Source organism: Petaurus breviceps, unplaced genomic scaffold, assembly GCF_028583685.1.
Source record: "Petaurus breviceps papuanus isolate PSGF00001 unplaced genomic scaffold, PetGlider_PUasm1.0 37, whole genome shotgun sequence".
NCBI lineage: Eukaryota > Metazoa > Chordata > Mammalia > Diprotodontia > Petauridae > Petaurus > Petaurus breviceps.
In genome coordinates, this window is record NW_027186296.1 from 66,051,492 (window position 1) to 66,069,384 (window position 17,893).

The window sequence follows — 17,893 nt, forward strand, 5'->3', positions numbered from 1 at the left end:
CAGTGCCCTACCCCTACACTACACCAAGATAGTTGTTTGTTAGTCAGAATCTGGTTCAGACTACTGGGTTTTCTCATCACTTTTTCTATCTTTTAAAAAATGAGATTATCACCAAGGCAAGACACAGATGGGTCAGTATCTCTGCTTGTGACAGACAGAAAGCTCTAGAAGAAATTCAAATTGTTGCAGTTCTCCGTCACTAAAATATTCTGTTTCTATACCAAGTTTACAATGTTTCTTACATTTGTCATTTAATTCCTCATTCTAAATGGCTTTTAGTACAATTGCACAGCGAAATCATTTCTCTTTTTTCCCTCCATTTTGTCTGTCTCAAATACTTACTACCATATGTTTCCCCATGAATTCCTTGATTTTTCTTAATGTGAGTCTATCTTTTTAATATATGTAGATATACACCCACCCAGAAACACCTGGCCGTGTAACCTTGAGCAAGTTACTTAACCCCAATTGCTTAGGGGCAACCAGGTGGCTCAGCAAGTAAGAGCACCGGCTCCAGTGTTGGGATGACCTGGAGATCAAATCCTGGGCTCAGACACTCAGCACCACACCCAGAAATAGCTGGCTGTGTAACCTTGAGCAAGTTACTTAGCCCCGATTGCTTAAAAAATTATATATGTAAATATACATATATGTGTATATATGTATTTATGTGTATGTATAGATATAGATATACATATCTTCCTTTTATCTATTTTATGCATTTTGATTAAGGTATACCCTTCCAGAGACACAGTCCCAACAAGAGTCCCTTCTCACCTAGATTAATTTTGTCTTCTTGGGGCGGCCAGGTAGCACAGTGAGCAAGAGCACTGGCTCCAGTGTCGGGATGACCTGGAGATTGAATCCCGGGCTCAGACACTTAGCAACACATCCAGAAATAACTGGCCATGTAACCTTGAGCAAGTTACTTAACCCCGATTGCTTAAAAAAAAAAATTTTGTCTTCTTGCATGAGGCTCTTGGGGACTCCTAGTTCATTGCCCACCCTGTGAATTTGTATATAAGCACCTGCATTAGAAGGGTCTATTTATGGCCTTTCTTCTTAGATATTGTCTTCTAGGAGTTACTGTTTTTCCTCTTCTGCTCTTCCTCCTTTGTTGACCTGCTACTCTATATAGAATCAGTTGTGTTAGATTGAGGTGGACAGTTTTATTCCTTTCAATCCCTTTTCAGCTTAAAGCCCTTTTAAGATGTACTCCATCTCTGGTTAAAAACCCATTATTCACATATTTTAAAGCTATGGTTCAAAGATCCAAATCTCCTCAGTCACTTCTATAACCCCCTACCTTTAATCAGGAATGGTGAAGAAAGTACCACCTATACTCCTGAGATCTTCATTTTTCTCCCTTAGGAGTAGTCCTTAGTATGGTTGTTAAGTCCGGACAAGTCTCAGGAGATGCTCTGTCATGTTTCAGATGCATGCTCCAGAAGACTCCTGATCACTAGTGTTTATGTTAGGTAGAAAAATAACTATTTCAGAATGCTTTAACAGGGAATTACCAGCTACTCCTCTGCCTAGTCTTCGTCATGGTGGCACCTGTGGGTCAACATCAACATCATCATTTCTTGGTGAAAAAGAAGCCCCAACTCAGTACTTTGTAAATCTTAAAGCACTGTACAAATGTGAGCTGTTTTTACTTAATATTTAATTTATTTTATATTATTTTATGTAATAAAAATTAAATATTAAGTTAATATTCAATAAAAAATAAATAAAATAAATATTTGATGTTTGTTAAAATGTTATTTTTAATATTACCTGTTACATAACTCAGGTGTTTACTGGTCCTTCCTTGTGTCATGTTCCATTACTCTTCTGTATCTCAGCAGATATTTCCTCCCCATCCTCTACCACCCTCTAACCTCTTCACATTCTTTTTCTTCTTCCTCCTTGAAGTACCTCTGTTCATTCTCCTTGATAACCTGTAGAAAAGAGATGTGTACCTTCAATCCTTTCCCTTTCTTCTTTTTTTTTTTTAAATTTCTTTTTTGCTTTTTGAAGGGCATTGGGGTTGTGACTTGCCCAAGGTCACACAGCTTTCCCTTTCTTCTTGAAGAGACAGACCAACTTGAACTATGTGTTGCACAAATAGGTGTTAATACTGACAAAAACAACCTTTCCCCTAAGCATTGCTTGAAGTAAATTCCCCTGTTCTTTATGCTCCTTCAGATAGCTCTTTGGCTAGTCCTTGTGACTAACTACTGTGGCAAACTCCTCATTTGTAAGGTTGAAATCTAATACCTACCACAGTTCCAAAAGACTCATGATGAAAAATATTATCCACTTGTAGAGAAAGAACTGATGGATTCGGAGTGCAGACAGAAGCATTTTTTCTTTTTCCTTTTTAACTTTTTTTGTTATTGTTCAGTTGTTTCAGTAATATCTGTTTCTTCATGACTCCTTTTGGAGTTTTCTTGGCAAAGATACTGGAGTGTTTTGCCATTTCTTTCTCCAGCTCACTTCACAGATGAGGAAACTGAGACAAACAGGGTTAAGTTATTTGCCCAGGGTTGAACTCATAAAGATAAGTCTTCCTGACTCCAGGTCTGGCACTCTATCCCAAGTGCCCTTTCTTTTCTTTTTTTTTTAATATGGCTAATGTGGACATTTATTTTGCATAACTTCAAAATTTGTAAAAAGTTTTGTATTTCTTGCCTTCTCAATGGGTAGAAGAAGGATATGGAGAGGGAGAAAATCTGAAACTGAAAATAAAATAAAATTGGGTAAGAATTTTTTTAGAAATGAAATCTAATGAGATATACCTAATTTATTTCACCTTGCTTCTGATCTCCAGATAACTCAAACACTAGGATTTCTGTCTCTGTGGGAAAGGAGCAAAAAAGCTTAATTCACATAGCAGACTGGAGACAAAATACATGCACACAAGACACAAGGAAACAAAGCATAAGAACTCAAAACAATTCAGTTCTTTAATAACATTTACCCACCCTGTGTCACCTTGATGCTGATCTCCAAGTAGATCTCTTGTCACTAGGCTCTCTCCTAACTTCTTTCCTGAAGAATGATATTTTCAAAATCTTGGGATTACCGCACAGCAACTTTTTTCTTTTCTTTTCTTATCTTTTTTTTGAGCCAATTGGAGTTAAATGACTTGCCCAGGGTTACACAGCTAGTAATTATCTAAGGTCACATTTGAACTCCCATCCTCCAGACTCCAGGTCTGGTGCTCTATACACTGTGCCACCTAGCTACCCATGGCAACTTTTCCTAAGTCCTTCTATTCCACATAAACAGGCAGGAAACACAGTTAACTACACCTTAACAAGCCAAATTGAGAGGCCTCAGGAGAAATAGAGTCCCCTCTAAAAGAGGGACCATCTATACCTGCTGGTGTCCCAAATAAGTATCTTTAATTGCAGAGACTTCATAGTATATCTTATGTGATAATATACCAGTTTTGTGACCCCAAAGTCACATAACCCCATGGTGTTACTGTTTTGTTTTTGTTTTTTTCCAGGAGACAGAGACGATAATACTAAATATCCGAGGGATAACTACCTCATTTTTGTTTTTAAATTTGATTCCTACCAACTAATAAAGACTTTCTTATCTGAACACCAAGCTTCTCACCATGGCTCATCAGAAATTAGAAACTTTATCCAGCATTTGCCGTTGAATAAGAGATGTGAAATTTTCCTCCAAAACCGGTAAATCTTCTCTGTATTTAGGAAAACGGGTTTGTATGATGGGAGGAACATTTTCAGTATATCACCAGTTCCCACCAGTTCCCTTTAGGACCAGTTCTTTACTCTTATCCTCATATCTTGTATAGGTTAGTGAAAATAGAGTATTAAGCTGAGGTCAGTATGAAGGACTTTTTCTCCCTCTCATCTCTTATTTTCTCTCACAATTAATCTTTTAAATGTACTTTGAGGGAACTATGCATTTTTAAAGACAATGATCCCACAGCTCTTTATTAATCATTTTGGGAAAATGAACATCATTAGTTATGCTGACATTTTCCTCAAAATCAGACCCAACTCTGTGGTCTTCATAATTAGTAAATTAACTGGAGTCTACCTATTAAAGACTTCCTTGATTTTTCACAGAATAAGAAAGAGGGATCCTTGAGAGTCAGTAAGACTCTGGGTTCAAATCCTGTTCATACCTTACTAGTATGACTCCAGAGCACATTATCTAGTCTCTCTGAGTATCAGTTTCTTCATCTGCAAAATGAGGGTGAAGGACTATCCGTCTTCTGAGGTGCTTTTCAGCTCCAAATCCATGATCCTATGATCCATTTCAAAATACTTCCAAACAGACTAGTGCATCAATCATAGAAATATGTGAACTTTATTAAAAAAAAAAACAACTCTAAATAAAACTATTCTACAACCTATTCCAGAAACTTCAGAAAATATTTGTTTCCATTATCTAAGTCAGGGGTCCTTAAACTTAGGTCCATTTTTAAAAAATTGATAATTGTATTTCAGCATAAATTGGTTTCCTGTGAAATCTTATGTATTTTATTTTATGTGCTGAAAAACATTCTGAGAAGAGGTTCAGGGGTGGCTAGGTGGCGCAGTGAGTAAAGTGCCGGCCCTGGAGTCAGGAGGACCTGAGTTCGGTTCTGGCCTCAGACACTTAACACCCACACAAAAAAACTAGCTGCGTAACCTTGGGCAAGTTACTTAACCCCAATTGCCCTCCAAAAGGCAAAAAAAAAAAAAAAGGTTCATAGGCTCTACCAGACTGGAGCTCTCTGGGTTCCCTAGGATCCCCATAAAAGTTGCTATTACTGTAAAGCCTCACAGGTCCACTTGAAATAACCTTTAGCTATTCTTCTAAGAGCACCGTGATCATGGCTGAAACTTGAGAGAGAAAAAAAGAAAACTGTATTCTAACCTAGCATATCATCTTTATTCAGGGCCCAATGTTTGTATGGTTCAGCTATGTGCTAGGCTAATAGATTTCTGAGGTCTGTCCTCAGACACCTTCTAGCTGTGTGGCCCAGGGCAAGTCCTCTATTTTCCTCAGTTTGCTCAACTGTAAAATGGGAATAATTATAGCACCTCTTCCCCCTTCCCACTTCCAGAGGTTCATGATACACACAAAAAAAAGGTTAAGAACTTCTGCTCTAAGCTCTGACACGTTTGTCAGCTAATTGATTGCATTGCCATAATGACTCTGCACCAATTTCTGTCCCTAGGTGGACTCTTGCCCACGAGTCCAATCATTAACTTCTCAATGTAGCCAGTAGATGGTGCCATGAAACCTCCGTGTGTCTCATCTTGTTTCACACTTGGAGGCTGTGTTCTCCAGAGCACTGGATCTGGGAGAGGTTTTTAGAGACCGTCTGCCCCAACCCTCTCATTGTCTAGATGAGATCCAGAGAACTGAGTGAAATCCTTAGGCACGACTGACAAAGCTGGTACCCAAAGTCATGTGGATTCCAAAGCCAGGGCACTTTCTGCCCCCGGGCCTGTCCATCTCAGTGTCTTCAGTGGGCCTTGCTGATGTAAGGAATACATTTTTCCACAGAAACAAAATCATAAGTAATTAGGTTCCTAAATGAGGGGCTGGAGGGTATATTTCTATAGTATCTACTGTGACTGGCGCTGTGCTAAGTGGTTTGGTCTTTTTTTCCCCAAATATCTCTTGCCCTTCACAACACCCTTGAGAAATAGGCACTCTAATTGCTCCCATTTTATCATAGAGGAACCTAAGGCATAAGAAGTTAAGTGACTTGCCCAGGTTCACACAGCTAGTAAGTGTCTAAGGCCAGAGTCTTATTTAGCCCAAATAGCTGAACCATACAAACAGTGAGACCTGAGTAAATTTGATATACTGGGAATATAGTCTTTCCTCTCTCAAATTTCAGGCATGATCATGGTGCTCTTAGGCTTAGAAGAACTGCTAATGGGAGCTATTTCAAAGGGGCTGTGAAGCTTTACAGTAAGAACAACTACTGTGGGAGTCCTAGGGGAGTCTGGGGGCTTTGCAGGAGCTGCTTGGAGTACATTGGCTGACCAGATCATAATTTTACTAAGCCATTTGAGGCATTGTCCTATTTGAAGATACCCAGATGCCTGTGGAAAACTATTAGACCCTTCACGCAGTTATTTACATATTTTTGTGCCCCATAATTGTTTTCTCCTGTCATCTCTAATACAGAATCCCTGCAGAAAGTCCTTCTGATTGGGGTACAGGGGATCCTGGCATTGGATCCTTCAGTGCCAGCTGAGGAGATGAGGTCCTCCATAGATTGAATTCCATATGGAAGGGACATTTATTAGTCAAAGATTACCTGTATGTGTGACACTGACTCTCTTTAACCTCTGGTCCTTGGTATAGATCCTAATTATAGATGCCTTCTAGCAATATTTCCTCAGGCTTGACTAACAAATTACCTTAATTCCATTCATGTTTGCCCCACATTTTCCGACTAGGTCCCTGTGAAAGAATTAATAATGTACATTGTCACATGAGGGGATTTTCTACTCTCCCACTCACTTGGGACTCAGTGCAGTGGTCTCTTAAAGTATTTTAATTTCCATCTTTTGTTTTCACTTGTCCCTGGAGTCTAAAATATCTTTATTTGGGACTAAAGTTAGGCAAAATTTTAAGGGAGTTAAATAGGAGATAGTGCTGGTCAAAATGTCAAACTTAAAATTTTCCTGAATTGCCTTCAAGTGTTCCACCTACTCTGAGACTTTTGTAAAAAGCCACATTAAAATAAAAACTATTATTATTAGTGTTTTTAAATTTTAAAAAGCTAGAATTTGGTTATCATTGTAAACTTGAACCAGTTGCTTGTTACTTTAATGGGTTTTGGCTTGTGTCACACTATATACATTATTAAAAACTGTCTTCATCTGGTCCCTGAATTAGAGATTCCCTCTACCAATTTCTATCACCTTGCAGAGTGAGCAAAATTCAGTACATGAATCGTGTCTTTCTTAAGGTATTTACTTATTAACCCAGGCTCTGATCCACATAAAACCCTGGGGACCTAAAGAACAAAAAAACTTTTAAAAATTACCTCATACTTCCATGGTTATGTTGTTGGCAGACTTAAGAACTTTGACAATACCCAGGACTATGGACCAGACTATTTGTTTCAACTACGGAAAACCTCCTTACTTCAGGAGAAAGAAAATAGCAAAAAGACATGATCATCTCTTCAAGGTCCTGTGAGAAAGGTACTACAGCTCTCCAGTCAGCAGATATCACTTAGACTGATATTTATTGGTTTCATAGTCAAGAGACTTTTTGGTTTTTTTGTTTGTATGCTTGTACCCATCTACCCCCAAACAACTGATGATTTCACACTGAAGATACTGAAGGAATATGATGTCAAAAGGCTAACACTTTATTAAGCATGGCACTCTGGAGATAAGGAATATTTTCCCCAAAATTAGTTTTAGGACATCAGTCTGACACAATGACTAGAGGCAAATCGAATGAAAAGACCACTTAGGTAGGCTCCAACTGGCAGGTCTTTCCTCTCACACTTGTACAGCTTGAATTGAAAATCAACTGAGTCATCCAAATAAAAAATAATTTATTTTCTGGTCACCAAGTGTTGTTTGGTTTGTAACCTCTTGTCCCAAATCAGAAGCAAACTCTAACAGGTCTGGTGTCTGCAAAATTCTATGGAGGTATAGTTATATTTTTTTTCACAACAGTAATTAAAAATCCTCAATTCATTAATTGTCAACAGGAAAATTGTCTAGTTGGATTTGGTTCTTGTTTGGATTGGAAAGAAGATAAATCAGTAGCTAGGTCAAGACATCAATCCACTATATGCTGTTTCAGACAAGCCAATATAAATGCTGTATATCAATAGAAAAGATATTAAAAGGGGTAGCTAGATGGCACAGTGAATAGAGTGCCAGCCCCATAATCAGGAGGACCTGAGTTCAAATCCGCCCTCAGACACTTAATGCTTACTAGCCATGTGACCTTGGGTAAGTCACTTAACCCCAATTGCCCTGCCTTCCCCCCTCCAAAAAGAAATAAAAAATATATTAAAACAAGAAAGGGAACATCCTTCTACCTTCTGGACCAAGTCTTGGCACAGTTTTGGTTGTTACAATTCTTTTTTTCCCCTTAATAGTATTTTTTCCAATTACATATAAAGATAGTTTTCAACATTCATTTTTGTAAAATGTTGAGTTCCAAATTTTTCTTCCTCCCTCCCTTCCCTTCCCCCTTCCCAAGACAGCAAGAAGTCAAATATAGATTGAACATGTACAATCATGTTAAACATATTTCCACATTAGTCATGTTGTGAAATAAAAATCAGAACAAAAGGGAAAAACCATGAGAAAGAAAAAACAAAGAACAAAAAAAGTGAAAATAGTATGCTTCAATCTGCATTCAGACTACATAGTTCTTTCTCTAGATGTGGTTAGCATTTTCATTCACAAATGTTTTGGAATTGTCTTAGATCATTATATTGCTGAGTGGAGCTAAGTCTATAGTTAATCATCGAACAGTGTTGTTGCCTTATACAATGTTCTCCTGGTTCTGCTTACTCCATTCAGCATCAGTTTGTGTAAGTCTAGGTTTTTCTGAAGTCCACCTGCTCATCATTTCTTGTAGCACAATAGTATTCCATTACATTCATATGCCACAACTTGCTCAGCTATTCCCCAATTGATGGGCATTCAGTTTCCAATTCTTTGCCACCACAAAAAGAGCCGCTATAAATATTTTTGTATATATGGGTCCTTTTTCCATTTATATGATCTCCTTGGGGTACAGACCGAGTAGTGGTATTCCTGGATTAAAGGGTATGGTTGCCCTTTGGTCATAGTTCCAAATTGCTCTCTAGAATGGTTGGATCAGTTCACAAGTTGTTAGAAGTCTTGAAAGACATACATCTAGAAAAGGTTGGTTTGTTTGTTTGTTTTGAAGAAATGATCAGTGATCAGAAGAGGTTTCTGTATCAGGATAGATTTAAAATATTTGTATTCCGGTCTCAGGAGTATGATCAAAGAATACAAAATCATTAAGTATAGAGACCTATTCACCAAATCCAGTGTGAAAGGGACAAATTTAAGATAAATACCAAAGACAAAGACTAATGGATTTATAAAATACCAGGTTCTTACCTTTTGTGCATGCTAAAAACATTAAAAACTACCAAAAAAAAAAGGAAATGTATAATGATAGAGTAATAATAGGTTACTAGGGGAAATAGAATATTTGGAAGTATTTGCATTGGCCGTACTCAGATCTGGGTCACAGTCCAAGGTTGGCAGTCTCAAGGCAAGGAGGAGCACTAACATACCAGAGCTTGTGGCTTGCCGGGCAGAAAGGAGCACTTGTGGTCACTCACAGACCAGACCACAGTCCATTGGAGTAGTAAACACACCTCTCCTTAGATTATACCACTTTGGAAGAACTGAACACTTATAACCCTTAGAACTATCTTTGAAAACAGCTGCAAATACAGCCTAAAACTTGGACAGTGGCCCCTCCTTCCCAGGATCAATGCCTAACTTTAACATAAAGTTAAAAGAAATAGACTAGAAAATGAGCAAACAACCAAAAAAGAACCTGACCACAGAAAGTTACTATGGTGACAGGGAAGATCAAAACACAAACTCAGAAGACAACAAAGTCAAAACTGCTACATCCAAAGCTTCAGGCCCAAAAAGAATTCCTAGAAGAGCTCAAAAAGGATTTTTAAACTCAGATAAGAGAGGTAGAGGAAAATTTAGAAAAGGAATGACAGCGATGCAAGAAAATCATGAAAGAAGTGTCAACAGCTTGATAAAGGAGGCACAAAAAAAAATACTGAAGAAAATAACACCTTAAAAAACAGAATTGGCCAAAGCATAAAAGAAGCACAAAAATCCACTAAAGAGAAGAATTCCTTAAAAAGTATAATTGTCCAAATGGAAAAAGGTATACAAAAATTAGCTAAAGAGAAGAACTTAAAAAAGCAGAATTGCCCACATGGAAAAAAATGTCCCAAAATTCACTGAAAATAAAGAGTAGATTTGGTCAAATATAAAAGGAGGTACAAAAGCTCATTGAAGAAAATAACTCCTTAAAAATTAGAATTGGATAAGTGGAAGCTAATGACTTTATGAGACATCAAGAAACAATAAAACAAAGTCAAAAGGATGAAAAAATAGAAGGAAATGTGAAATATCTCATTCAAAAAATAGCTAACCTGAAAATGGCTCAAGGAGAGATAACTTAAGAATTATTGGACTACCTGGAAGCCATGAAGGAGTCTAGATATCATCTTTCCAGAAATTATCAAGGAAAACCACCCTGATATTTTAGAACCAGAATTTAAAATAAAAATGGAAAGAATCCACCAATCACCTCCTGAAAGGGATCCCAAAATGAAAATTCCCAGGAACATTATAGCCAAGTTCCAGAGTTCCCGGGTCAAAGAGAAAATATTCTAAGTAGCCAGAAGGAAACAATTCAAATATCATGGAGCCACAGTCAGGATAACACAAGATTCAGCTGCTTCTAGATTAAAGGATCAGAGGGCTTGGAATATGATATTCTGAAGGGCAAAGGAAGTAGAATTACAACCAAGAATCGCCTGCCAGAAAAAAAATAGTATAATTCTTCAGAGGGAAAAATTGATATTCAGTGAAATAGAGAACTTTCAAGAATTCCTGATGAAAAGACCATAACTGAATAGAAAATCTAATTTTCAAATACAAGACTCAAGAGAAGCATAAAAGGTAAATAGGAAAAATAATTCATAAGTAATCCAAGAGGATTAAACTGTTTACATTCCTACATGGGAAGATGATACTTGTAACTCCTAAGAACTTTCTCATTATTAGGGCAATTAGAACGAGTATACGTCAACAGAGGATATAGGTGTGAGTTGAACATGATGGAATGATATCTAAAAACAAGTAAAATTAAGGGGTGAGGAAGAGGAATGCATTGGGAGAAAGGGGAAAGGGAGAAGTGTAATGGGGTAAATTATCTAACATAAAAGAGGTGCAAAAGATCTTTTACAGTGTAGGGGAAGATGAGGGAGGTAGGAGGGAACCCTTGAAGCTTACTTTCATTGGAATTGGCTCAAAGAGAGGATAACATACACATTCAGTTGGTTATAGAAATCTACCTTACACTACAGGGAGTATCTTCCCTAACTTGTTCAGGGTGGCATCAGAAAGGACAATGATTCTCTTCTACTATATAACTCTTGACACAATTATCATAAAATGAATTCTAGGTTGGATGAATCATGAGTTTGATATGAGTGGAAGACTGGATTTGAAGTCAAGAAGGTAGAGTGCCAGGAAGAAGCTCTCCCTCCCCCAAAAAATCCAAACAAATCTGGAAAACATACCCATCCAGGAATTTCTCTGATAGGAAAATTCAAGACTTTGCCCTGTATTGGACCATTTTGGGAGCATTTAAAGCTTGTAGGTCCCCAATGTAAACTGTCCTGGAATTCTGTACCTCTCCTGGGTTACCAGGTGTCCCATTTGTATCTTCTCAGGTTGAATGTGCTGGAAGCCTCAGAAGGGTGTTAGGAGGAGGTTCTATTTTTATTGGTAGCTACTTCTAATCCTTGATGCAATGGTTTCTAACTTAGTAGCCCATTTCATAGTTAAATGACTGGGGGAAAAGGTGCTGCTCACATAACTAGCAACAGAGGGAAAAGCTGCAAACCCTAGCAGACCTTAGAGATGTGTTCAGAGCACGTTAAGTGTGGATATGAAATACAGGGGGAAATTGGCTAGAACAGGGTTCAAAGGAGACAGATTGTTAACTTATCATAGTTTAATCTGGTAGGGAAAGGAAACCTTATTTCTATAAAGCAGCTATAAAAATTGGCATGACCCCAGAGACCTGAAATTATAAAGCAATAAGGCTCTAAGTACACAAGTATCTTACACATGCTCCACGGAGGTATGACCTATAGCTCTGGTGTCTCACTGGTTCTTCCTCTGGTTATTGCAACTTTGCCATCATATTTTCTACCATTAAATGTTTTGAAAGAGGTGAGAAAAATGCATTTATTTTGTGATTCAGTCTGCCAAACTTCTTTCTCCAACACTGCCATTTTAGAGATCATATAGTCCAATCCCCTACATTTACAAATAGGGAAACTGAACCCTTGAGAAATTTAAGTCCTTGTTCAAGATCACACACTTGTGTAGGTAAGTGGCAGGGTCAGGATTTAAATACGGGTTCTCTGGCTCCAAAACCAGCATCTTTCCACACCTCTGTTCCTGAAACTTTTCCTTCCTTCCTGGCTTACCTCCTCTAGTTAGCCTTTCTTTTAAAAAAAGGGTTTTTTGGGGGGTGGCTCGGTGGCACAGTGAGTAAATTGCTGGCCCCAGAGTCAGGAGGACCTGAGTTCTTCTGTTCCAGCCTTAGACACAACATCCACACCAAAAAACTAGCCATATAACCTTGGGCAAGTTACTTAACCCCAATTGCCCTCCAAAAGGCAAAAGGAAAAGAAGTTATTTTGTTAAAAAATTTTTATTGATGCTTTTCATTGCTCTATCATATTCACTTACAAATATATCCCTCCCTCTTTGCTACCTAGCAAGTCATCTTTCATAATAAATATTTTTAAAAGAGGAAAAAAAGCATTTCAGCAAAACCAGCCAACATATTAACCAAGTCTAGTAGTATATGCAGTATTTCACACTCATAGTCCTCTACTTCTGAAAGAATAGGAGATACATTTTCTTTTCTTTTTTTTTGTGAGATGGGTTATGTGACTTACCCAGGGTCACACATCTAATTAAGTGTCAAGTGTCTGAGGCTGGATTTGAAGTCAGGTTCTCCTTACTCCAGGGCCAGTACTTTATCCACTTCGGCACCTAGCTGCTCTTGTTTTCTTATTTTTTTTATTAATTTGTTATTTTTTATTAATTTTTTTTTTTTTGCTTTTTGGAGGGGGGAAGGCAGGACAATTGGGGTTAATGACTAGTAAGTGTTAAGTTTCTGAGGCCGGATTTGAACTAGGTCCTGACTCCAGGGCCGGTGCTCTATTCACTGTGACACCTAGCTGCCCCTGTTTTATTATTCTTAATGTTTAGATTGTTGTATATTGGGGAGCTAGGTGGCACAAGGGATAGAGTGCTGGCCATGGAAGCAGGAGGACCTGATTTTAGACCTCAAATACTTTCTAGCTTTGTGACCTGGACAAGTCACTGAACTCTGTTTGCCTCAGTTCCTCATCTATAAAATGAACTGGAGAAGAAAATGGCAAGCCATTCCCGCATCTTTACTAAGAAAAACCCAAATAGGGTCATGAAAGCCAGAAATGACTAAACAACAGCAGTCCTCTACTCTTTCTCTGAGACTGTTGTAGTCATTTTTTATGTTGCTTTCCTGGTTTTGCTTACTGTATTCTGAATCAGTTCATATGCTTTCAAATTATCCTCTGAAATCTTCATATTCATTGTTGCATATAATTAAATAATATTCCATCATGTTTCCATGCCACATTTTTTTTAGTTACTCTCCAGTCTAGAGGCACCTACTTTGTTTCCCATTCTTCTTCTTTTTTTTTTTTTTGGCTACAAAAAAAGTGTTGCTATGAATATTTGGGTGTATATGGGACTTTTTTATGTCTTGAACCTCCATAGGGTTCATGCATTGGTTGTAGAATCTCTGTCAAAAGCTATTAATATTTTTGTCATTTTTAGCACAATTCCAAATTGGGTTTTGGTTTTTTTGTTTGTTTGTTTGTTTGCTTTTTGGAGGGCAATTGGGGTTAAGTAACTTGCTCAAGGTTACACTGCTAGTTTTTTTGTGTGGGTGTTGTGTCTGAGGCCAGAAAATCACTGCGCCACCTAGCCACCCCTCCAAATTGTTTTTGAGAATTGTTAGACCAGTTCACAGCTCCTCCAAAACTGTGTTTATGTGCAAGATTCTGAAACCTCTCTAACATTTACTATTGCCTTCTTAAAAAGTCATCTTTGCCAAATTGTTGGATACGAGGTAATAAATGAAGGAAACAGATGTAAAAACAAGCTATCAGTAAAAATTTATTACTTTTTAAATTTTAAAAAAGTGCATTGATAGCACTGGAGAGCACAGTTTCAGTTGAGTGGTGAAGAAAGAAACCAAATTATGAGGTTGAGAAGTGAGTGGCAGGAGAGAATGAATGAATGAATAAAAACTATTAAGTGCTTGCTGTGTACAAAGCACTGTGCTAAGCACTGATGTCACAAATATAAAAGTAAGACAGTTCTTGACCTTGAGCATTTCATTTTCTGACGGGGGAGACAACACATATAGAAGGTTTCAGCTGTGACATAGAAAGGTCCCACAGTCTTTAAGGTGCAGCGGTAAAGCAGACAGTAATGCCTCTTCTTTAATGTTATTTTTACTGATAAAATCATATCAGTTTCTAATGTTGAACCATTTGACAGTGCCAAGGACTTTGGCATCAAGAACTGTCTTTTCTGGGTCTTCCATAGATGCAGCTATCTCACCCATAAAAGCAAATGACAGGCTGAATTTCCATAGGGTTTGTTTCCCCAGATGATGTCTGTGGGTTCTGGGCTGGAAACTTTGCCCTTCCCAGAGGTCTTGGATTCAGGGTCCGAGGCTCACTCTCAGGGTTCTAAAGAATGATAATGGTTGAGGTAATGGAGGTGGTTTAACTTGCCTGGCACATGCTGCCTCCTTTCTCTCCCTCAGGGAGCTTTGCTGTTTCAGCTAGGCTGGCTTGCCTGTCGCAAAGGTGGCAGCTTATGGGAATGCCTGGCCAGCCCTTTCTCCACATGAGCTGCTTCCCTGATGATGGCTGGATGTGGGGATTGGACTGGAAGAAAGACTGGTGTTCTCTATTACGACTCTTGGACTAACTTGCCAGTTGGTGGCAGTTTTTCAGCATCTGGTGGGGGTGAGGGGGTGATGAGGAAGGTGGTCTCCTTCTTAGTGACTGCTTCCCTCAATGATGACTATGGGAGTTAGGGTAGAAATAGGGCTGGGGTAGAGGGGTGTGCTACTATTCCCAAAACTCTTGAGTTAAGGGAACTGGACTATCTCCAGGTGCTATCTTAAGGTCCAAGGGAAGTTGATGCTCGAGGTGGTGGTGATATGACTTGCCTGGCACATACTGCCTCCTATCTCTTTCTTAGGGTTTCATACTGCTTCAGGTAAGGCAGAGTATAATAGACTTTTTCCAGGCCTTTGGCTATAAAAATTCCCAATCTTACCCCCTTATCTTGTCTCTCAAACCATCAATAAAAATGTATTGCTTTTTAAATTTTAAAAATTAAACTGTCCCCCCTGTGACAACAAGCCTGAACGCATTTCAAGCATTTTAAGTTTGTTTCTGCATCAATTTAAAAGCACTATGATCATGTGCACAGTGATTTTGGTGTTCATGCAGAGAATTTGTCAAACTCTGACCATCTCTAAGTGTTGTTTCCACCCTACCACAAGGGTTCAACATTCAAGATCAGTCAAGTTCCCAAGGAATGGTCAGATGCATACACCTACTCTCATTTGCACCAGAGTAGTTCCCTTATTTCCCGGGGTTACCCTGTAATCATACTTCATCAACTGTGTGATTGCATGATCAGAATGTTACAACATTTTCTGATTCTGTCACACAAATGTCAGACTATTTGAAAACCATGATTGCTCATGGCTTGTGCCTCACAGCCATCATACCATCTTGAAATCATCATAGATCATCACAAACATTCTGCAAAAACAAACTTTATGTTGTCCCTTACTGTGGTAATATTAAGGCTGTTTCCCAATTTCAATGTATCCTCTGTGAGACTATTCTTCTATCTGATGGATTTTCAGATAAACTGGTTGGCAAAATTGGTCATTCATAGAGGAGTTTTCTATGATAGTATAACTGATTCTCAGTCCATGGTAGAAAAGAAGAAAGTCAAGTTTATATGTAAACACTTAAAAATTAAACAATGTATGCAAACAAACATCAAGTACATTTATCTTTTAATATAGCACTTTTTATTAACCAGCAGAAAAATGAATATTTTACAACATAACTGGCCACTTATTTTTGTCATTTGGCTAGTTGGCCAAAAGCAAAAAATTAACTTCTTTCTCTCAGCAAGAAAGCTTTTCCTACCATTTTCTACCACATATTTGTGTGAGCAAGTATTTTTACTTTATTATTGTTTTAAATTGAAATACAGAAATAAACTTGATGCAGAACTAGATTTAAGACTGTGTTTGATGTTGAACCAAATAGTGCAAATAGTTGTTCAAATAAAAAGGTCCAACATCAAAATTAAAGTTCATATATGATTATTATATTGTGTTAAACATCTTCCAAGTAGTAATAATCTCATTAAAATGTTATTTATAGATGCGCAGCTTCTTCTCATTCCCCCTCCTCCCTTAACCATACACCAAGATGGCAACCTCTCTCCCAAGTCTTCTGTTTAGATGGCTCTTGGGCCTCACATCTGTCAGAGGGGTCAACTGGGTGCAGGCTACTCCCCGTGCTCTATGCACCAAAGCTCCCCTTGAGGAAGAATCTTCCATTCCTGTCTCCCTCTATCAGGATGCTCCTTGGGAATATCTGGAAACTGAAGAATACCTGGATCGATATGGCTCCCGCCCAGTCTGGGCTGACTATAGACGAAACCACAAAGGTGGTATCCCACCACAGCGAACCCGTAAGACATGCATTCGAGGGAGCAAAGTTGCTGGGAACCCTTGCCCTATCTGCTGTGATCAGAAGCTCCATGTGGACTTTAGAAATGTGAAGCTCTTGGAACAGTTTGTGTGTGCTCACACAGGTGTCATCTTCCATGCTCCATACACAGGTGTCTGTATGAAGCAGCATAAGAAGCTGACAGAGGCTATCCTGAAGGCCAGAGACCATGGTTTTCTTAGTTACCACATCCCACTGGTACAGCCCCGAGATACTGATTTCAGCAACTCCCATGGAGCTGTGGGCTGTACCCCAGTGGCTCCTGCCCTAGCTGCAGGTACCTCCTGGTATCCATGGTACAATTGGCAGCAGCCACCTGAGAGAGAGCTGGCCTGTCTTCGAAGGCTCTATCGAGGCCATCTTAAGGAAGAGAGTGGACCCCCACCAGAAACGATGCCCATACTTGCATCGCAAACTAATGTTCTCCCTAAGGAAGAGGAATCTACAAGTGTCCCCTAGAAAGGAAGTGGTGGATATACTGTGTGGTGCTCCAGAGCTTAAGGATGGATGTTAGAAAGTCCTGATGCCTAAATTGAACTGATTTTTATCCCTACCCTTTATAGAAATGGGTAGTATGATGGCAAGCTCTGACCTAGAGGAAAAGAGAAAACAGGGAGAAGGTAAAATGAAACATTGTCTGAATAAATGTTTTTGGTCGACTTCACTTCATGCTGCTTCCTCCACCCCATATTTTTAAGTTTCAGGGACAGAGGGTGCCTAATTTGTCAAGTCAACCCTTTATAATAAAAATTCTTTTATTAAAAAAATAAATAAATAAATAAAATGTTATTTATATTTAACAAAATATGTGATATGAAATTTAAAATGAAGTCTTGCAAATAATAGTAAATATATGAGATCTTGCTAAATTACTTCTAATTCTTATAGAATGTCTCGCATAAATATTTGTAATTATTTTATAATTCATTTATATTTAGCTTTCATAATTTTAGGTAGAATTAAATTTATGTTTTATAATTATACAACATAAATTTTAATTTGGAGCCTTTTAAACCAAAAGTTATCATTATAATTATTGTATGCACTTAATAAGTCTAAATAACTATTATGAGTGGTATGTTAAATTATCCTGAAGATTCACAACACATTTTTTTGTTCATGTTAAGACAAACTACTATCCTAACAGCTATTGAGATTCCCACAGCAGCAATAGCAGTGCAGGTTCCATTGGAAAAATGCCTTCTGCCTACAGGATATTCACCCTCCACCCCTCAGATT

The 17,893-nt window shown here is 38.2% G+C and overlaps 1 protein-coding gene and 1 pseudogene across 1 annotated transcript in view; both read left to right on the forward strand.

The window, feature by feature from the left end:
• LOC138169277 (WD repeat-containing protein 93-like) overlaps window positions 1-7,548 on the forward strand; it is a 37,262-nt gene extending 29,714 nt beyond the window's left edge. The window contains exons 9-10 of the mRNA XM_069098604.1: window positions 3,500-3,689; window positions 7,055-7,548. Of these exons, the coding sequence (XP_068954705.1) occupies window positions 3,500-3,689; window positions 7,055-7,157 (293 nt within the window). The 3' untranslated portion in view covers window positions 7,158-7,548. The remainder of the gene's footprint in view (window positions 1-3,499; window positions 3,690-7,054) is intronic.
• Window positions 7,549-16,306: 8,758 nt separating this feature from the next.
• On the forward strand, window positions 16,307-17,438 carry LOC138168596 (small ribosomal subunit protein mS40 pseudogene; annotated as a pseudogene).
• Window positions 17,439-17,893: the final 455 nt, after the last annotated feature.